At 44.5% G+C, this 22192-nt stretch overlaps 1 protein-coding gene and 1 long non-coding RNA gene across 12 annotated transcripts in view; one reads left to right on the top strand and one right to left on the bottom strand.

Moving 5' to 3' along the window:
* The window catches only part of MID1 (midline 1), a 671868-nt gene that overhangs the window by 504684 nt on the left and 144992 nt on the right, over positions 1–22192 (top strand). For 9 of the 11 annotated variants that reach the window (XM_073798991.1, XM_033849640.2, XM_019928547.3 and 6 more), the window contains one exon: positions 15161–15876. In XM_073798991.1, coding sequence (XP_073655092.1) covers positions 15217–15876 — 660 coding nt within the window. In that variant the 5' untranslated portion in view covers positions 15161–15216. The remainder of the gene's footprint in view (positions 1–15160; positions 15877–22192) is intronic. The other 2 variants (XM_019928550.3, XM_073798992.1) reach the window with 2 other exon arrangements.
* LOC141277585 (uncharacterized) lies at positions 1507–15252 on the bottom strand. Its single transcript, XR_012329200.1, has 2 exons — positions 15148–15252; positions 1507–3132 (listed from the first exon to the last, which is right to left on the bottom strand). It is a non-coding gene; the product is annotated as an uncharacterized lncRNA (long non-coding RNA).

Below are 22192 nucleotides of genomic sequence, written 5' to 3' on the forward strand. Positions count from 1 at the left end.
TAGGAATTAGTAATAATAGGAATTGTTACTTATACTGTTCCTTCACATAAGACACTCAATGAACGTTATTGAATGAATAAATGGATTTGTAGCCTTCCTGCTTCCGAACGTGGTTTGAAGAGATTTCCAATTTAAAAAATTACAGATAATGAATTTATTGAAAGAAAAGTGGGAAGAGGTGATTCAGGACAAGAGGGGAAGAAGGATGTGAGAGCTACAGTTTTGCAAGGAAATTTTAAGACCTTGCTTCACAACTTAATCCTCAAAGGACCCTTCAAGATGGCTCTCATTGTCACAGTTTACAGATAAGGAAGCTGCAGAAAATAGCAAGCGGATCTGGGAGTGTAGGATACGTTGCGTAGCTGGCCCCTGCCCGCCTTTGCTAGGAAGCGGCAGAGCCAGGGTTTGAACTCGGGCTTATCTGGTTTTGAGGTACACGTTTCTTTGCACGACACCGTACCGATGGCCTCACCCCAAAACTAGACCGAGGGCAGGTGGGGCCAGCTGAGCTCAGGGCTTAACCCTGAGTTTTCTGACAACACGTCAAAGAGAAAGGCGGATGAAATGCGTGATCTGAAAGACGAAAGCCTCTCGGTTCATCTCTCATCTCACAATAGAAGGAAAGGATGGGGAAAGGAAAAGAGAATAGTAGAACTTAGAGAAGAGGGGAGAAGCTTGCAATTTTAGGTGCAGTGCAAGATAGGGTATATCGTTTACTGTTCTAAACGCCTTTAGCTTAGAGACTGCAAATAATAATTCTTATTGTGTGAAAAGTCCAATAAACTAGATAAACTCCGATGATCTTCTTAAGTCCATCGTCCTACTAGCAGCTTTAGCAGAACTTGCATCAGAAGAAAAGTATGAGATGATAAAAGCATGACTTGACAAAACCTGGCTGTTAGGTTAACGTTAGCAAGTCGGTGGCAGCGATTGTTTCTCAAAGTAGAACCCATTCCTTAGCTTCTCTGGGAGTTCTGGAAAGGTCTACTTAAAGGTCATGTTTAAAATGTAAGTTAGAGTATGCGAATCAAAAACTTTGATTTTCTTAGGAATACATGCTAAGTTAGCTCAGTTACCGAACAAAACAGAGTATTTGATTTTAGATGGGGCGAAGCATAGATCTAGAATTTTCAAGAAGTGGATCACAAGTTGAAAAGTGGGTGATTTGAAAGCAGTTTTAATTTTATGATACTTTGTGTGTGTGTGTGTGTGTGTTAATGATAAACTAATTTTACTGCCCCAGAAAGATCTCTTGCTGCCAGGAAAACGAGTTCATCCATTAGCATTGAAATCAGTTCAAGGTATTTTTGGTCAAATTTCTCCCAAGAAGCCTCCTGCCTTTGTTCTCTCGGGACACCCAGTTCCGACACTGTTCTTAATATCCTGTTTTCGTTTGTCAGCACTCTTGTCCTTCTCATTGCCCTGTTCCCATGTTCCCCATCCCTCGTGTGGCGCTTTACCATAACAACTCAGAACAAAAGAGTCCCTCCTCTTTCTGTTGCCTTAAAAAAAAAAAAAAAAAAAAAAGACTGCCTCCCCTGACTGTAGGGCTTGAGTGATTACGAGAAGTGTTTAAAACGTGTTCTTCGTAAAAGTTAACCAGGAGTAGTGAAGCAGGGTTACTTTATTTTTTAAGATGGCAAAGTAGCTTCAGGGTCTTGTGAGCACTAGGGTTTTGTGTGTGGCTAGCTTTAAGAACGGAGAGGAAAAGCGATTTCCTTTGACAAAAGGAGCTATTATCATATTTGAGAGAATTTCCCAATCTTGCAGTTCTTCCCAAGAAGAACTACTTCTTCTTACAATAAGTAGTAGTTCCTGTGTAACACTGTCATTACCTGAGTGCATGGTTGTGTATGTCGCGTCATTGAACTTAAGAGAAAAATTGTGCAGTGCCACATTGGCCGTCATCAGCAGCTATTTACTGATACGTTTTCCTCCTGGTGATGAGAAGTGGGAAGGGGAGAACGTGCATTTTCTCTGCCTTCCAGAGGAGTGTTGGAGGAATGAAGTAAGAAAGCATTTCCCCAAGAGGCAAGCAGTTTTCCAGGTGGGATTTTCTTGCTGTCAAAATCCAGCTCCACTGGTCTTGTCCTCCAGAGACTAGACCTCTTGTGTGGTTTTGCTGGTTTCCAGGTCACCCTTTTCAAATATGAGTGGCAGATTCTTTCTGGTCATTTGTTTGTTTGGCTTGGTTTTTCATATATAAATTATTTACAGGTTTCTGTTTTTGCACAGAGGAAGGAAAGTTTTTCTCATGCAGGAGGGATGCTATCACCCAGAGGTTTGTGAAGAGGGAATACTAGCAAGTTGCAAGGAATTTTGCAAAGGTGCTTTTGTACACGTGTGTGTGTGGGTGTGTACAGATGTATCCACATGCATGTTTATATGAGGCTCCAAGAACTAATAACCCTGTAGACATACATAGGATTTTATATAGACACAGAAATAGTTCTGTTAATGTATGTGGAAGCGCCTGCAGTGTTGGAGCACTTTTCCTCTGTGGTTGGTTTCACAGGACTCAGTGGCCTCCATTTCTGCCACCACCGTGCTGTGGGGCCTGCTCTTCCAGAAGGTTCGATTTAGATTTTTGTCAGGAGACTAGATGTGACACATTCCCACTCCCTGCTCTTTCAAGTCTGCTCTCACGGCCTTCAGAACCAGATTCTTGCCTGACACCCGTACCGCGTAGACCTGGGAAACATCCGTCATTTTCAATTTAGTGTAAAATAGGTTCCATTTGTCTTTAAAACCGGACGCTTTCTTTCTGAACATAAACTCTAAAAGCTACGAAATGTCGGAGACCCCCTGACAGTGGGAAATTTCCTGTTGAGGTGGTCAGAGATTATGCTCTCTAGAAGATGATAGACTTTGCTGTTGTTTATCACTTTCTTTGGTTTTTGAGGGGCGGAGTAAATGTTTCCTGACGTTTCAGGCTAACTTTTCCACAACAACGCCAAAATGTCTTGGAGAAATCTTGACAATTTTAATGTTGTTTTAACAAAAGCGGTGCTTTCAAATCTCTTGATGATGAAGATCTCTTGTTCTGTTGGATGATGTACGCGTGTCCCTCCCATGGAGGGTGAAGACTTCTTAGGGCAGTCATCTGTAGGTGAAATTGAGTAACCCCTTTTCCTATTGTTAAAAGACAAATGCAATCATGATTAGTAGAGACACAAGTCAACAAAATGTATGTTTGCATTTTTATGTCCAAACATGAGAGACGTGCTTTGGTTTACCATGAGGGGTTGCAGTGGCATGAAAGTAGCTGTCACAACGTGCGAACCAGGTGACACGGGGAATCTGTTCTTGCCTCCTGCTGGCCCTGTATCAAGAATGTTCTTTAAAGTTAAAAAAAAATGTTCTTTAAACACTTTTGGTGGAGTCCAAATGTCTGGTTTACAAATCGAATTGTGCAGGTTCGCAAGCAGTGTGGGTTTTTAAATGGTTTTGGTTTTTTGGTTTTTTTTACACTTTTCTGATGATTTACTTTAGTTGCAATTTTTTGCCCTGTGCAGTGTGATAAGCAGGGCAGGTTTTTTTTTGTTTTTTTTGTTTTTTTTGCTTTGAGGAAGACTACTTCCCTTTCTTCCTTCAGACAATCGGTTTTTAAAAGATTACTTTCCGTTCTCGATTCACTCTTTCTTTGCCATTCTGGAGACTGAAATTTGGGACACCCATCACAGATGTGCTTTGTGTGTTTGTTTATGCTTGTATTATATGTACATATATACATATATGTCTATATATGTGTATGTAATACCTACATATATGTAGTATATATATGTAAAGCTCGCTTGTGGGTGTATAGACATACGTGTATATTTCATATGTATATTTTCAGTTGTTTCTCGGGATGATAGATTATAATTTAGATCTGTCTTTCTCAAAGAAACAATGACTGCTTTATTGTGTCTCTGCAAGAGATCACGCGTCCTGACATAGCGTTAAAAAACTTCTCCTAGATGGTATATTTTAATTCGGAAGATAGATGCAAAATAAGAAGTATATTATTTAAAAAAAAAAAACAAAGCAGCGTCCAGAGCATAATGTGATCGTGTGCTCAGGAAGAGGCCGAAAGGATCAAAATGCGAGGGAAGCCAGTGCCCGTTGGTGACCCCGGGAGCTGGCGTGGGACGGCTCCCGTTGGCAGTGTGGAAAGCTGGCATCCGGCGCTTAGCTGTAGGACACTGACCCACTGCTGGTCCCTGTGAGCAGTGAGGGTACAGGTCCTGGTGCCAAGTCATGATTTCGGGGAGGGGGAGACGAGGCAGTGGGTGTTGACCTGACCCGAGCTGCCTTTTCATTTGGTTCAGATGAGCACTGAGTGGGCCAGGGCCCAGGGAAGCCACGGCAGGGTCCGAGGAAAAGGCAGTTAGAAAGCAAGAGGGAGTTTTGATTCTTCAACTCAGCAGCCCTGGCGGGCTGGATGACGCGGAGCTGGCCTTCCTGGAATTGTCGCGTCGACTTTCCTGTTGTGTTTCACCGTTGACGCTTGCACAGACACACAGGACCGCTCCAGCACTGCCTGCCACCCACCACCTGGTCTCGGTGGCCTGTCTGTCATTTCGTGGGTCTCCATCCTCTGCCTACGGCGATGTTTCTTCAAAAAGAACTAGGGTGCAGTCCATTGGTGGGTATTCAAGGCAATCTTTTTGTAAGAATCTGGAGAGATGCTAAAAGAACTCTTAAGGACGAATGTTCTATTTCCTGTTTTTAACCTGTTGATCCGTCTTTCAGTAGAACAAATTGCGTTTCTGAGACTGTTGAAGGGGTTTCTTCACTGTTAAGACAGGGCAGAATCGGGCAGTCGTTCCTCCAGAAATCAGGATTGCTTTTTTCCGTCGCCATTTGTGTCTTTTTGCTTGTCTGCATAATGAACTCCAGAAGGTGTATTTAAGCATTCTGTTAAGTAAATTTGGAAGACTGGGTTTCAATTAAAATAACCAGACAGTGTGACCTAGGTCCCATTTCTCCTTAATTTTTATCATTAAAGGCTTCATATCCCTAAAGACATCTGCCAGGCTTCCAAGTGATTCTTTTCAGGAATGTTCATTCATTATTAATCAGGTTGCACGGGCAAGAGAGTATGTGATTATTTTAAAGAATGTCCTAGAGATCCAATTATTAAAAAAATGAGCATGTTCTAGACAGATGTGGGAGGACAGAAAGGGTTTGTGGACAGTTGAATTCAATTTGCATGAATTCCACCAGGTGGGTGTTGGGTGAAATTAAAAGCCTCTCCTGGCTCTCAGTTCAGGTAAAACATGTGAACTTCAGCACTCGCTAGAATACAGATGAAATGACAAGCGATTAAAAATATCTCTTGTACTCATTAGTTAGTTTAAAACTTGAGGCTAGTGCCTCTGCGCTTATTTTCTCTTCCCTTTTTTTCCCCATCAGTCCCTCTGGTCTCCTACAACTTGGTTGGCAGAAATTTTTTACTAGTCTCTCATAATGAAGTGAATGAATTTGAACGTGCTGACGGTCGGAGGTCAACAACAGTGATATTTCAGAGGCATTACCTGTAGAATGCTACGGGATCACTTCTCTCTTCACCTGTTCCTATTCCATGTATTATTTCTACTGTTGCTTTAGGAGTCCTTTTGCATTTTGACTGTTCTCTGCCGTACTTTGGGGTGGGATATAGCCTATGTGGTGGTTTCAATTTCTAGTCTTTCAGAATGCCATTAAATTCAGTTGAATCTCCCTTGCCCCTCTTTCCATCACCCCATGGCTCTGTTTTACTGTGCATTTACTGACCCACCTGCTTCTCAAATCAGCCAGGATACTAATCACTAAAGTAGCATTCTCGTAGTATTATTATTGTTATTATTTTTGCGGTACACAGGCCTCTCACTGTTGTGGCCTCTCCCGTTGCGGAGCACAGGCGCCGGACGCGCAGGCTCAGCGGCCATGGCTCACGGGCCCAGCCGCTCTGCGGCATGTGGGATCTTCCCGGACCGGGGCACGAACCCGTGTCCCCTGCATCGGCAGGCGGACTCCCCGCCACTGTGCCACCAGGGAAGCCCTCTGGTAGTATTTTTATTGTGTGGGTTGTATAACTCAAAGTTAACTACTAAACCAGGATTGAATGTGCAGACATTGAGTGCTTGTATTATGTTGTTTTTTAAAAAATACATTTATTTATTTATTTGTTTTTGTTTTTGGCTGTGTGGGTCTTCGTTGCTGCACACGGGCTTTCTGTAGTTGCGGCGAGCAGGGACTCTTCGTTGCGGTGTGCGGACTTCTCATTGTCGTGGCTTCTCTTGTTGTGGAGCACGGGCTCCAGGTGCGCAGGCTTCAGTAGTTGTGGCACGTGGGCTCAGTAGTTGTGGCTCGCGGGCTCTAGAGCGCAGGCTCAGTATTGTGGCACACGGGCTTAGTTGCTCCGCGGCATGTGGGATCTTCCCTGGCCAGGGCTCGAACCCATGTCCCCTGTACTGGCAGGCGGATTCTTAGCCACTGTGCCACCAGGGAAGCCCTATTCTGTTTTTTAAAATACTCGATTTCTGGTGAATTCATCTGGGGTGTAGCACCCAGTTTTTACAGAGTTTCTGTTAGGTCATGTTTGGGGTTTGGAGATTATATTTATCTGAGATGAGACCACGTCCTTTCTGAGTTTAGTCTCTGTTGCAAACCCTGCCTCACCAACTGAGGTTCAATTCCAATGTTTCCCAATTCCCAAGTATTTAGTCCTCTGACAGTCTGTATTTCTGCTGATCCAAGATAAAAACATTGTTCCACAATCCTTAAAAAAAAATACTCCACCTGTGGCTCTGTAATAGAGATAATCTCATAGCAAAAATCCAGACGGCAGTAAGTCACCTCAACCTTAATTACTCATGTGAGGCGAGAGGATAGGAAATTGACTTGATGCTGTTTCTGCAATTTAAAAGAATTCTTTTAATTCTTAAAGAATTAAATTTATGCATAGCATTTCTGGCGCTGTCTCGTTTTCACAACACTTTTAGGAATGAATCTCTTTTACCAAACCGTTTTTATGTGGCTTGGCGTAACGTGCCGTTTTGACGGTGTTTGCAATCTCAGTTATGTTTCGGTAAAACATATGTTTTGTTAACATCAAGCTTAGTTTCCATACTCCAGAGGATATCTGGGGGGAGAAAAACGGACGAAGTCCTTGGGAATCACCCAGGCAGTGGCTGAGAGCCACCCGCTATCAACAGTTGACCACAGGCCACCCAGTGTTGGTATCCAAGTTTATTCTTTGGTCCAGTGACACATTGATTTCCCTCGTAGAGATGGTTTTCGGAGCTTACAAAGTGAGGGACTGAAAGTAAAATTATACGTGGCTAGAATGCATGTTCTTTTTCATATACTCCAAATTAGAAACATTATTATCGTTGATGGAGTATGCAGACATGACATAGAATACATTGTGGGGAAGCATTGAGACATGGATTTGCCTTATGATTAAAACGTCAACGTCTCCATTAAGAGACATTTGGAATAAAAAACTCAGGGATGACTTGCTGACAATTGAATATCTCCTTATTCTAGCGGGTGATTGAATTCATAGAAGGCACTTGGTCTGGAGATTCGTAATCCTTGGTCACCTCTTGATTATATGGGTAAAATTTCCATACTACTGGAGTTTTGAACTGGAAAGTCTGCTCATTGACTTTGACCGTGGATTAAACCTGGCAGTGCATGCCGTCCTCACAGGGGTCCTAGATGTTTCTTCAAGGTGCAGGTCATAGCGGAAGTCAGGAGAGACTCTGTGCCATTGTAAAATGAGCTACCCAGCAGGATGGTGGCAAGCGTTGTGACAACCTAGGCAGGGGGTTAAATGTTTTCTGTGTATTGACTTGTCAGGTGAATAGTTTTGCCCTTTACTTCAAAGGAGGGGGCAAAAAAGATGAATCCAAGAGATATGAACCCTCTTAACTTCCATCTCCCTGGCCTATCACAGCGATGCATAAGGCACCCATCCTGAGTTCAGCCATCTCCCTTCTCTAGCCTGAACCCTACACCTGGACTCTTTAAGTCCCAATGTCTTTCCTTTTCCACTGGGAACTTTCTCCTCCAATTTGTTTCCTTCCGTATCCTGTACCTTGGACAGAAGAAAGCCCTTCTCCCTCCGGGAAAGTCCTCATCCTGGAATGAGTGCTAGCTCAGGATGATGATACCTAGAGCCCAGAGGGAGCAAGGGGGCACCTGCCCAGGCAGCTGGATCAGCCATCACCATCCACCATCACCAGCCTTCACCATCACCTGGGTGCCAAGGTGCTGTCACCCCTACAGCCCTCGCCGCTAGCTCTCCCGCAGTCTTTCTGTTGGTTTCAAGTTTTGACTATGAATGTTACCTCCATATGAGATCGGAGTTTGTGCTCACTCATGCCTGCCTGTATCAGTCCCAGAGCTAATCTGAATCTGTTGAATGAATGATGAAAGAAGATAACTCATATAGCTTTAAACGTGAGTCTCATTACTGATCACTCTGTTGTGTACTAGGAAATACTATTTTCAAATCAATATTTTAGTTATTTTGTGAATAGGGTAGTTACTTTGTTTTGTGTTTTTCAGCTAAATGCTTTACTTGGCTAATTGTAAACATGTCAGACATGTCACAGTATTTAATGAGCCATCTTTTAAAACATTTCTTCTTTGTTTAGTATGAAATCCCCAAATACAATAGTGGCCAGGGCTCTTTGGGCTTCTAGGAGGTTCGGCTGTCATTCTAAAAAAAACAGAAAACAAAAACAAGAAAATGAACATGAAACCAAAAAAAAAAAAAAAACTCACAAGGGTGAAAATGATTTGGGCTAGGAAGAAAAGCAAGGGCAGTTGCTAAGAGCAGAAAATGGTCCCATTTACTGGGTCTCTGGTACAGGAGGTGAGTGATAGGGAGTAAGGTTAAAGAAGCAGTTTGGGAGAAAGTTGGGCAAGGCTTTGAAAGAGGAGATCAGATGTCACGACTCATACTTTGGGCAGCAGGGAGCTGCTCAGTGTTTTGAGCCTTTAAGAGAAGTGACCAGAAAAAGTTATGATGCCTGAAGCATGTTGCAAAGATGAAACTGAAAGACGAAAGGTTGGAGGTAATAAATCAAATTAGGAGATATTTTTGTGTGGGTTTTTTTTTGGTGTTTGTTTGTTCGTTTGTTTTTGGCAATAGTCTTGGAAGGCAGTAGAGATCTAGATCAACACGGAGGCGGTGAGAACAGAGAAACCAGTCAAAGAACTACTAAGGTTTGACATTTACGTGTCTTGCCTAACGGTTTGGATTTGGGGGACGGAGAGTGTACAGTTTCCTATTGATTCTGTAACAAATTACCACAAACCTGATGGCTGGAAACAACACTGGCGGTCATCAGTCTGACACTGGTCTCCCTGGGCTGTCGTCAAGGTATCTGCAGGGCTGTATTCCTTTTGGAGGCTCTAGAGGATAATCTGTTTGTCGACCTTCTCTAGCTTCTGGAGGCTTCTCACATCCCTTGGCTTGTGGCCTCCTATATTCAAAGCCAGCAATAGCTTGTCGAGTCTCTTTCACGTGGCATCATCTGACTCTACCCTTTTGCCTCCCATTTCCACATTTAAAGACCTTCGTGATTACGTTGAGTCCACCTGGACGGTCCAGGCTAATCCCCTTGTCTCAAGGTCAGCTGCTTGACAACTTTAAATCCATCTGCAACCTGAACTCCCCTTTGCCTTGTAACCTAAAACATCCACAGGTGTCGGGTGTGAGGATGTGGCCAGCCTTCGGGGGGCCGTTATTCTGCCTGCCTCAGAAAGGGAGGAGTAGAAAATGAGGCGGGTCTCTGACTTGTGCTGATCAGGAGAATGGGAGTGCCATGAGGAGACAGCAGGAGGCCTGAGAGGCACAGGGGTTTGGGAGGGAAGCTGAGGAGTCCCATGAGATGCACGCTCTGAGTTGAAGCGCATACAGTAAATGAAGCAAGGTACTGTCAGTGCTGAACTGAGATTCTGAAAAGAGACGGCGCTGCAAGACATGAGCCTAGGTGTCAGACAAAGCAGTACGTGGATCAAGCTGGATGGCTATTGGATGGAAGGCTGGCTGGCCCTTTTGAAAACACCTAGGCTTTGCTTAGCTGGAGGAGAGAGAGGAAAGTCAGAAAAGCCCCATCTCAGTGCTACACAGAATGAGGGGTGGGAGTGGAGGTAAAGGAGCAAGGGGGGAACGTGTGGAAAATAAGTATCCATTTACTCGGTTTCCATTTTTTTTCGCTTGTCTGTAAAGCTTTTGATTTCTCCATCAATATATTTTTAATTTTAATATATTTTATATTATATTATATATATATATATATTATTTTTTTCGGCATGTGGGCCTCTCACTGCTATGGCCTCTCCCGTTGCGGAGCACAGGCTCCGGACGCGCAGGTCCAGTGGCCATGGCTCACGGGCCCAGCCACTCTGCAGCATGTGGGATCTTCCCGGACCGGGGGCACGAACCCGTGTCCCCTGCATCGGCAGGCGGACTCCCAGCCACTGCGCCACCAGGGAAGCCCTCAGTTTCCATTTTAAAGAAGTGCTTTCCTTCGACGTCTTGAATCTATAAGAAAGTTTCTTGAAAAGATGTCTGGTGCCCAGTGCTTCCGAGTGTCCAGAGCTTAACTGCATCCTGTGACCAAAGACTTGGCTGCTGAGGGATGTGATTGGAGTGAATTGGAGGGAACATCTGTGGACACTCACCCAGGGACACACAGCTATAGCAGAGCTGCAGATCATCCCGCATTATCTGGCCACCCACGCAACTCTCTCCTCTCATTCACTGTTCTGTGCCCTGTTCTGAACCACAAACGGTGGACGAGTAGAGGTGTGAGCTGTGAATTGTTTCTGTCCCCAGTTTGTTGCGAGGCTTCCCATGATGACCGACATCCTCCTCTGAATGAGAACCAATCAGCCCATTCAGAAAAATGTTGAGCTATAGCATTTCCTGACAATGATATGCACGTGTGATTTCCTTCCATTGTAGTGAAAGCTAAGAATCTCTCTCTCTCCCTCTCTCCCTCTCTCCCTCTCTCCCTCCCTCCCTCCCTCCCTCCCTCCTAACATTTGGCACACAATCTACCCCTACTCTCACACCTCTGTGTGCTTGGTGAAACCCCTGTTCATCTTGAAAACCCACGTGCGTGTTGCCTCCTTCAGGAAGCTTCCCCATTCTCTTCTCCCCCAGTCTTTGGCGCGTGTCTTTTGTCATGCTGGAAAACCATTTGTATGTTCTCTCCCCTGATAGACCAGAAGATCGCCGTGAGTAGGCGGGGCAGGTGTTACCATTGCTTGTCCCAGGACTCAGCACCTAGAGGGACTTCAGTATTTGGTGAAAGAATGAATGGCATTTTCATTTCTCAAAAAAAGATTTTAAAGAAAGCTAGACAATAAACCATGCTATTTTTTTTAAGGTGGAAGAATGGCATGCATGCTTAGTAATTTATTGTTGAGTAGTTTAACAAGAATATCGCTACCATGGCAAAATCTGGATAAAAGTAGTAAAAATGAGATCCGCTGTAGATATCAAATCAAAATCCCTTCCTTTCTGGCAGCACAGAGGCCAAAGTTTCAGAAAATTGGCTCAACCTCACTTTGCATCTAGATATTTTGTCATCACTTAATAGAATTAACCAACATTTACAGCGTAGAGACTTGCATAAAGCCCCACGCCAAGTGCTAGGGCAATAAAAGAAAAAAGGTCCAGTTCTGAGCAGCTGCTCTTAAATCATTCTTACGTAAATTGCCCCTGAGCACTTGACTCACATCGTGTCCATTGATGTCAGGGTGAAATCCCATCGCATGGCATTTCCCGTTAGCACTCGAAACTTGTACACGCTTGTCGAAGTCTCACTCTCCCGGTGTGGCCGTTGTTGCCGGCGCAGCATTTTATTCATACTTCTTTGAGAGTGCTTTCCATTTCTCTTTTGGCTGGTTGGACATGTTTCTCTCTTCTGAAACACGGGTCAGCACAATAAGCTCCGCACGCCAAATCCAGCTTGCTACCTGCTTTTTGTAAATATGATTCCATTGGACAGCCGTGATCTTTCATTTCTGCTTTTGCGTGCTACAGTGGCAAAAGTGAGTAATTGCAACAGAGAGTGTCTGTCCTGCAATGCCAAAGATATTTACTGTCTTGGCCTTGGTACAGAAACTTTGCTGACCTCTGTTCTCATATTTTTGAGAGATTCTTGAAAGCAAGGGTTATGTTTTATTCTTTTTGGGTTCGTCCCCAACATCAGTACTTTGTATTAACTCCACCAACGAATGTCCGAGTCTTACTGTGTGTGAGGCACTGTTCCCGGTGCTGGCTGTACATCCCTCAAAGAGCAAAACAGAGTCTCTGCTCTCGTAGACCTGATATTCTAATGCTGGGGCCATGGGGAGAGACAGAGCAGTGAACAAACTAATACACTATGTCGGCGATGCACATCATAGAAGAAAACAAACCGAGATGGGGGAAGAAGGGTTGCCGCGATGGGTGGGTGGGTGGTTGTGGTGGTCTTAGGGGAATCGCTTTCGTGTGGGTTCACAGAGAAGGTGACATCGGAGCGGAGAGTCATTCCAACGACCTTGCCAAGGGGAGACAGGACGTGCGTGGCGTGCTTGAGGAATCACAAGGAGACCATGTGCCCAGAGCAGAACAAGGGGTAGCGTGGGAGGAAATGAGGTCACTGTCTGAGTCTGTGTTTTCTGGGGCTGGTTTTATTCTGGTGAATTTCTCCCTGAGTGAGATGGGAAACCCCTGGAGGGTAGAGCAGAGGCGAGGCAGGCTCTGTCGTGTTTTAACAGGCTCAGGCTTCCGAATGGAGGATAGACTGTGGGCGCGGGGCGGGGTGGGGGGGAGGGGCAAGACTGAGCAGAAGCCAGGAGACCATTTAGAAAAAATACTGTGATCATCCAGGTAGGAGAGGAGGTTTGTTGGCTTCGTCCACGATCATAGAAAGGGGAAGAGGAGGAAGCCAGGAGCCAGCTCAGTGCTTGGTATTCGGTAAATGTCTCTTGAATAAAATGTCAGCATTTCCATCGGGGTTGGCAGCGTCATCACCTCTAGAAATTCTGATTGCACCGCTCCGGGATGGAATTCTAGCACCTGCCTAAAAATACAGTCGTCAAAACTCTCCAGGCATAGTTGACGCTCAGCCCCCTGTTGAGATCCATCGGTAGGTGTTTCTGTTTCACCTGAGAACGAAGCAGACCAAAGGGGCTACCTTTTTCCTTTACATGCTTCTGATGGGAAGTGAGAAGAAATTTGATGTAGAGAGAATTCTGTTTTTCCATGATGAACCAAAATGATGATTAATAGGTAAAACCTTTCCATTTCTTCCAAGCTATTTGTGTAGGAAGGGTTGGCCGGAACCAAGCGGGGCTGGTAAGTTTCTCACAACAGCAGCCCTGGGGTTTCCACTGTAGGTTGTGGAAAGATGAGAAACCTTTAATATTTCAAATCTCTGCTGCCCATTTATCCTTTCTTACGTAGTTAACATTAGCGGATGGCTGGAGAGGTCTTTAAGATGAAGCCAGCAGCCCTTTAGGTTGTAACAAGCTTAGCACATACTTTACACTTTTAATGATCAGTTACCGTTCAGTCGATAGCAAGATGAGCATTAGTTTAACCACAGCACCCCATGGTATTTCTGAGGGATGCTATTTCAGAGAGGGTCAGGGCATTCTAGAAATTGCGAATTTTGTAAATAAATGGAGGTGTGAATACAAAAAGGCTGATTGTCAGAATCACTAAACATAGCTTTGGATGTGAAGGCTTCCTATGAATCAGGCTGAGAAAATCCCCCCGGAGTGTGATTTGAACCTTGCATCTACTGGGTGAACTGCACGGTTCTCCCACAGCCCGCAGTGGGCTGCATCTAATATGCCTGTCACTGTTGCGCAGACCTCTGCTAATGGCCTTGAAAGGGAGAAGGTTCAAAGAGGCTTGGTTCCCAGGCCTGCTAATGAGCACGAGGCCTCTTCCCTCTTAATGAGCAGGGGTTTATGTGGGATTCTTTGCCCTCCTGTTTTGGAAGGGGAGGCAGGCGAGAGTTCACAAAAGCAGCAAGTCTTCCTGGCGAGGGGAGCGTGCAGCTGGGCCACCCGAAGGCCGCCTGGAGGGGAGCAACAAAGCTGCCGGAGGTCGTGCCCGGGCCAACGTGGCCCTGAGTGTGAGGCTGGACCTCCTGCTAGCCCGGCCTGTCGCTGGCGACAGTGACAAGCCCTTGATGGGAGATTTCAGCCCGGGAGGGCTGTGCAGGGTCCGTCGGCAGCCCTTGTAAATCTTCTCGGAGGAGTGCCACTGCCTTCAACTGCTTTCTCAACTGTAATCGTCCCCACTGTTACAATTTAGCAAATGAATATCGTAGCCACGAAAATCCTTGTTCTAATGAACTATGTCGTTATTAGTCATTGGTCCCCAAGCTCACCGCAGCCGCTGAAAAGGCCCCCAGATATTTTTCTTTGCTTCCCTCTGCCCACCCACGTCCCACCGCTGGATTAAACAATAGAATTATTCAGAAGAGTAACAAACGCATGCCAGAAACGTTGCCTTTATCACAATCATCTTTGTGAAAGTCACGGTTTTTTCTCGGGAATGTATTTTGGAAACTGACATCCCCTGCTGAAGCATTATCGTTACCCCTGAAATCACGCGTTTGATTTCATACACATTTCATGCCCATTTCTACAATAAGTGCCCTTCTCCTTCTCTGAAGCCTGGTTCGGTACGGCAGAGCAGAGGCCCTTAAAACACATATACTTAACATGTAAGTTCATAAATTCAAAGTTATGAAAGACTCCGTAGTTCATTAATTAATGTTTCTACATTTTCATTTTCAACACAAGGAAAACTTGGCCATGGCACCGTAAGATTATTGTGATTAGATATGGAAATTACAGTTTCAAGAACTTGCCAGTTTGGAACGAGAACCTTTAAAGAACAAAATCGCAAAAAAAAAAAAAAAAAAAAAAATGCCGCTTTCAGTGACGGGAACCTTGAGGAAATGTTAGCTGGTCTGCTGGCTTAGGGTGTTTCCCCACACCCCCCATTTCCCCAGTGAATAGAGAGAGAATTATTTGGAATGTACACACATTTACCCTTCCGTGACCTGTGTTGGGAATTATTCTGAGATGTAGTCAAAGCTGACAGCCCCGCATGGCTGACCCCCCTCGCGCCTAATCAAATCTTACGTTCTGTTTCCAGATAGCTGATCAGCTTCCTTGGATTTTGCTGATGACCCAGGAGAGCTTTGCCTGAAGATGGAAACACTGGAGTCGGAGCTGACCTGCCCTATTTGTCTGGAGCTCTTTGAGGACCCTCTTCTGCTCCCCTGCGCACACAGCCTCTGCTTCAACTGCGCCCACCGCATCCTGGTGTCACACTGCGCCACCAACGAGTCCGTGGAGTCCATCACTGCCTTCCAGTGCCCCACCTGCCGACATGTCATCACGCTCAGCCAGCGAGGTCTAGACGGGCTCAAGCGCAACGTCACCCTGCAGAACATCATCGACAGGTTCCAGAAAGCTTCGGTGAGCGGGCCCAATTCCCCCAGCGAGACCCGCCGGGAGCGGCCGTTCGACGCCAACAGCATGACTTCGGCCGAGAAAGTCCTCTGCCAGTTCTGTGACCAGGATCCTGCCCAAGACGCCGTGAAGACCTGTGTCACTTGCGAAGTGTCCTACTGTGACGAGTGCCTGAAAGCCACTCACCCGAACAAGAAACCCTTTACGGGCCACCGTCTGATTGAGCCCATCCCGGACTCGCACATTCGGGGGCTGATGTGCCTGGAGCACGAGGATGAGAAGGTGAATATGTACTGCGTGACCGATGACCAGTTAATCTGTGCCTTGTGTAAACTGGTCGGGCGGCACCGAGACCATCAGGTGGCAGCTTTGAGTGAGCGCTATGACAAATTGAAGGTTAGTCCGATCCGCCTTAAGCCGAACCCCTTTCTGCCAGCAAATGTCATGGAAAGAAAAAGTATATTCACTGCTAGCTACGTGGCAGGTGAAGGTTTTCTCTTCGCCTTTGTTATCTGATTCGTTATAGCACGTCTTTTTGGCAGCCTAGCCGTGTTACACAATAAGGGTGTCTTGTAAAAGTTGACTGCCGCTTGTAATGTTAGCGTTGTCAAGGTGAGGGCGAATTCTGAAAAATCTGGATCATTTTCAATCCTTGCAGTTGAGAGAGAGCGAGAGAGAACGAGAGCGTGCGCGCGTGGGAAGGAATGGCGGATGAAATCTGGGTTTGGGCATTTTGGGGGTGTTTACTTTCCTTACTCATCAGGGAAAACTCATTTCACTTGCATCGTACCTGTATCTAGTTACTGCCCAAACAGAAGAATAGAAGGAGAAATGCCTATAGCAAATGTGGGATTTTAGAGGACACGTGACCTTTTATTCCTTGTGTAAATGATATCCAGCGTATTGGTGAAGTAGTGTCCCGATCGTCTCGGGTTTCACGAAAGAATTCCTTTGCGTGGAGGCTTTTTATGCCATAAGGTTACAGGCAAGAATGTTTGAACTTCACTTTTAACATGAATTAGGAGCCAAACTCCACCTCAGGGAATGATAATTAATATGACTATACGTCAGATTTTAAAAATCACTCTCTAGATATGGAGAGAAGGCACCAGGGAAGAAATAAGGCAGGCCTCCAGGTGTCTGTTCATCTGCGGGCGACGGTGGGTCTAATTATTGCAAACTCAGCCGAGAGAGTTTGCTCTGATCGTGAGACGCTGTGTCTGCTCCGTTCCCCAGCTAATTTTAGGTAACAAGATGCCAATTAAAAGGAAAGGAAGTATAAATTAAGAGCTTTGCGTAAATATATACCGAAGTCCTTCCTCTCAGGACAAACACACACTGTGTTGAGCAAACAAAATGAATCACGTGATCAAAAGTATTACCGCTCAGAGCTCATCACCACGTCTCACAAATGGTTCCTATCACTTCTCGTTGCTGATGGGGGCTTGTGTTTACCAGGACCACGTAGTTTCTTTGGGGGATGCTGGGATGAATGCGCCACGTCTGTGATGTGGCGGCTGTTTCTTGGTATGCTGAGGGAGTTTGGCACGCCGAAGTGAATCCTTGCTTCCAGACGTCACTTGGGGGACAAAAGCATCACCTGGGCAGCATGCCTCACTCAGAGTGAGGTGACTAGTATAAAACCATCTTTAGAAAGCGGAGCCAGGGGACCGAGGTGATACAGACAAGGGAAGACAGATGCTGCCTGGTTTCCTAGTGTCGCGCACGAAGGTAGCCAAAAACACCTCCAGAGTTCTTAATAGCAAAGGCAGTGCGTGTGAGAATTGTGCAGCTAAGACAGATTCTTCAGGGATTGCTGTGGCTATCACCCTTTTTTGGTGGGGGACAGAATATTTAGGATGATTGAACATAGGTGGGTTTTTTTTCCTTTTTTTAAAAATTGAAGTATGGTTGATTTGCAATGTTGTGTTAGTTTCAGATGCACAGCAGAGTGATCCAGTTATATATTTTCTTTTTCAGATTCTTTTCCCTTTTAGGTTATTACAGAATATTGAGTAGAGTTCCTGGTGCTATACAGTACGTCCTTGTCGCTTACCTATTTTATATATAGTAGTGTGTATCTGTTAATCCCAAACTCCTCATTTATCACCCCCCCATGACCACCTTTCCCCTTTGGTAACCGTAAGTTGCTTTTCAAGGACCTAGGTGTTTTTTTTGCTTTCCGAAACGTAAAGCTGCCAGATCGGTTTTCTTATTCAGAAAATGTTCCTTCAGTTGGCTTGACACTACCTTTAATGACCGTTTGTCAAAGCACCACAGTGAGGTTCCGTGTTCAGCAGCTCCCAGACTTGATATTTAAACCTGATCCTCGAGTTCTTCTCATGACTTGTGTACCATCACAGAGGAGTTCTTAGTTATTTACACCTCCAAATTTTACAGGAGACACTTTTAATGCCCTAGCCATTTTTGTGATGAAAATGAAACTCTTCAATTAAGAGCCCTGCACACTTGTCTAATCAAGCCAGTGGGTTAGCGGTCATTTTATACTGTTACCGGGAGGGCCTGAGCATTAATGATCTAGTGGGTTTTATCTTCTAATTACAGAAATAGAAGCATATAAACAGCACCCAGTGCACCAAGAAACACTTATAGCCGCTCGACAAAATATGCTTATAAGTATTTATTTACAGCCATTTCACAAAATGTGCTTACGAGCATTTAAACAAATAACATGCTAGCATAGCCTGTTTGTTCTAAAACATGCCACTTAGGTTAGAATTTTAAAAAATCACAGAATAGATGACATTTGGGTGCCTATGGTACTTCAAAACCTAAGTACAATATAAACATTGAATTTTTGAAGAAAGCAATAGCATACTGAAAGGACCAAAACCAAGAAAGGGGATTTTTGTTAATTACTTTGATCTGAAAAAGTAAATGTGTTTTTTTTCTTTTGGTTTATTAGCCATTTTTTTAAATGTCTTCATTGGAGTATAATTGCTTTACAATGTTGTGTTAGTTTCTGCTCTATAACAAAGTGAACCAGCTGTACATATACATATGTCCCCGTATCCCCTCCCTCTTGCGTCTCCCTCCCACCCTCCCTATCCCACCCCTCTAGGTGGTCACAGAGCACCGAGCTGATCTCCCTGTGCCATGCGGCTGCTTCCCACTAGCTATCTATTTTACGTTTGGTAGTGTATATATGTCCATGCCACTCTCTCACTTCGTCCCAGCTTACCCTTCCCCCTCCCCGTGTCCTCAAGTCCATTCTCTACGTCTGTGTCTCTATTCCTGTCCTGCCCCTGGTTCATCAGGTAAATGTTCTTTTAATGTATTTTCCTGAGGCTTTAGCATCTCGTACAGAAATGCATTTGTGATGATGTGGAAACACAAAGCATGTAGGAATTTGAGGATGCTTTCATTGATAACATGATAGATTTGTTTTAGTTAATTGAATATGTAAGGATTCAGGTGTCTGCTGTTTGAAAATGTTTTTTTTTTACTTCTGTTAGTAAAAGTCCATTATTTGAAGAGGGGGAATTCTGCAGTGATTATGAAGAAGAATTATTTCTTGCAATAACACTCAACTTTGAGGGACGTTTTTTGCTCACATGAACTCTCAGTGTACGTGTGTTGATATAGAGGATTGGAATATACTTTTGTACGTTACACCTTTTTTTCTAGACACAAAGGGAGAAAAACATTTAAAAATTCCAGCATGTAGAATTCATGCAAGCAAAATCTTTCACATCATTTGAAATAGCATCAGGAATCTAATGCTTTCAGAAACTATGCATTGGGAAGTACTCTTAAAATATTGCAGCAAAGAGAAAACTAACCCAGCATTTCCTGAACTCTGTTTTAAGATAAAAAGAGAAAAGTCTTCCTGACAAATGCATAAGTCTCTAAATGGAGCATATCATAATGTGCACCTTTTCACATCATTTTGATTGAATTTTAAGAAGCCTCTCAGTCCTCCAAACTTGGATCAAAAGTTTGATTTGTGAACCACATAACATGTAAGAGAATTTAATAGAACGCATTCCGGAGTTTTCGAGGAATTACGATGCAGTAATTTCTTTTCCTCTGTTCCAGCATACAGTGTTGGAGCTCTTGTTTCTTTCCTCTAGTTACACCTATAAAAATACACAAACCAAGAAAAACTGACCTTTCCTTGCCCTTCAATTTCAGCATAGTCAGACTTCAAGTTAGCTGAAACTGAAGTTGCAAATCATTGTTTTGCTTTTCTGACTCTAATTGGCCTTCTGTTGGCCTAGGGAGTTTATTTGTTAAAAAAAAAAAAAAAAAAACCCTTTCAATGGATCATCCCATTGTAATTTTATAATAGTTTGATAAAGGTTCCAATTAAATCTCAGCCTTCCTGTGTAGCCCTTCTCATCTGGAGGTGAAGACATGGGATTTCACTCTTCAGCGTCATTTATAGATCATAAGGGTCTATATTTTTTAAAGTCTTGTACTTTATTTGCCATTGGGGAAGTTGTAAGTAGATACTGAGCTAGACTTTTTCCTTTTTCCGAGTTTCTATAGATCGTTTCTTCTCTGAAAATAGTAGCCGGTTTAGTGCAGGTTCCAGTGAAAGGGTGTGTGTGTTGCATACATATGTGGATAGAGGCCAGGGTTGCTGCTGCATCCTACAGGGTGCAGGATGGGTGCTCCCACATAGACTTGTCTGGTCCCAAATCTCAATAGTGCCCGGGTTGAGAAACCTTCATCTGTGAGAATTTAGTGTTTGTCACCGTATGAATTTGCCACGACTGCCACAAGGAACCACAAACTAGGTGGCCTAAAGGAAAGAAATGTATTGTCTTACAGTTCTGGGGTCCAGCAGAGTTGATTCCTTTTGAGGGCTGTGAGGGAAGAGCGGATTCTAGGCGCCTCTCCTTGGGTTGTAGGTGGCTGTCTTCTCCCTGTGTCTCTTCACATGGCATTCTCCCGCTGTGCCTGTCTTTGTGTTCAGATTTCCCCTTCTTGGCATAATTTTTTTTTTTTCCTGGCCGTGCCGCGAGACATGCGGGATCTTAGTTCCCCGACCAGGGATGGAACCCAGGCCCCCTGCAGTGGAAGCGCAGAGTCTTAACCACTGGACCGCCAGGGAAGCCCCAGATTTCCCCTTCTTAAAAGGACACCAGTCACATTGGATTAAGGGCCCACTTTACTACAGTATGATCTCATCACAGCCAATTAGAGCTGCAATGACCTTATTCCTAAATAAGGTTCCATTCCGAAGTATTTGGGATTAGGACTTCAACGTGTGAAATTTTAGGGGCCACAGTCCCACCCATAACAATCACTCCAGTGTATACCTAGTTACCCAGTCAGCTGAACGCACGCTATGTCCCCCTCAAGAATCTAAGCACCCTGAGTTAGGCAGAGACCTTGGGCTCTCACTGTACCATCACCCACCTAAGACTGACCACAGGGTCTTGCAGATAATGAATTCCCAATAGATACTTGTCAGCGGCTTCAGTGATGATCAGCTGTTAACACTACATGGAAACTTAAATGCCATTCCTAATAATGTTGCAGATACTCATCCGTAAACACGATAAAGAATTCTATAAGAGAATTTCCAAATGAGAGCACAGCCAGATATTACATTGTATTTTATCCAGCTGGATGTGAATCATTATTTGGGTCTGTATTGCATTTCACTGGTTTAAATTTAATGGTGTGAATTTTGATAAACTAGATCTCAAATACTCGTAGAACAACTCACCTTTGTTTTATGCGCCTATGTGATGGACACTTGATAGATCCATTATACCTACCATTTCCTTTATCCTCCCATTAACCGTATTTGACATATGGGTTTTTATTTATTTCATTTATTTATTTTTGGCTGCGTTGGGTGTTCGTTGCTGTGCGCGGGCTTTCTCTAGTTGGGGCGAGCGGGGCCTACTCTTCGTTGCGGTGCGCGGGCTTCTCATTGCGGTGGCTTCTCTCGTTGTGGAGCACGGGCTCTAGGCGTGCGGGCTTCAGTAGTTGTGTCACGCGGGCTCAGTAGCTGTGGCTCGCGGGCTCTAGAGCGCAGGCTCAGTAGTTGTGGCACACGGGCTTAGTTGCTCCGCAGCATGTGGGATCTTCCTTCCCTGGCCAGGGCTTGAACCCGTGTCCCCTGCATTGGCAGGCGGATTCTTAACCACTGCGCCACCAGGGAAGCCCTGACGTATGGGGTTTTTTGAGAGGTCACGCAAAAGTAAGTTAATATATGCTGCATAAACGAAGGCAATATGAACAGAAACGGTCTCTCTCCTTCACGGAGCTTAAAGTTTAGCAGAGAGTGCCGGCGGGTGAACATTTCCTCTGGTGGTGGTGGAAGGAGGCACGCTGCCCAAAGCAGGGACGACACCAACCCCAGACCTGAGAGATGGAGAAAGGCTTCCTGGAATAAGGGCCATTTCACCTACCATTGCCAAGCTGTTTATTAGAAAACAATGTTGAATTTACTAGATGTCCGTGGATTGTTTGGTATCATTCTTTTTTTATTTTTCCCACTTACCATAGATTGGTATCAGTCATTCTTTTTTATTTTTCCCACTTACCACATCCCTTGTGCAACGCCTGTATCTTTTTTCAGACTAGTTCACAATAATTCTAGGCTAGATTTTAATCTAACGTGTAGATATACCTTATGACATTTTGTCACACGATGCTACTGGGGATATGTGAACTTCAGACACATGTCTTCCAACATGTTTTGGTTATATGAGGTCTCACCAGTTCCAAC

This window comes from Tursiops truncatus, chromosome X (genome assembly GCF_011762595.2).
Source record: "Tursiops truncatus isolate mTurTru1 chromosome X, mTurTru1.mat.Y, whole genome shotgun sequence".
Classification (NCBI taxonomy): Eukaryota; Metazoa; Chordata; class Mammalia; order Artiodactyla; family Delphinidae; genus Tursiops; species Tursiops truncatus.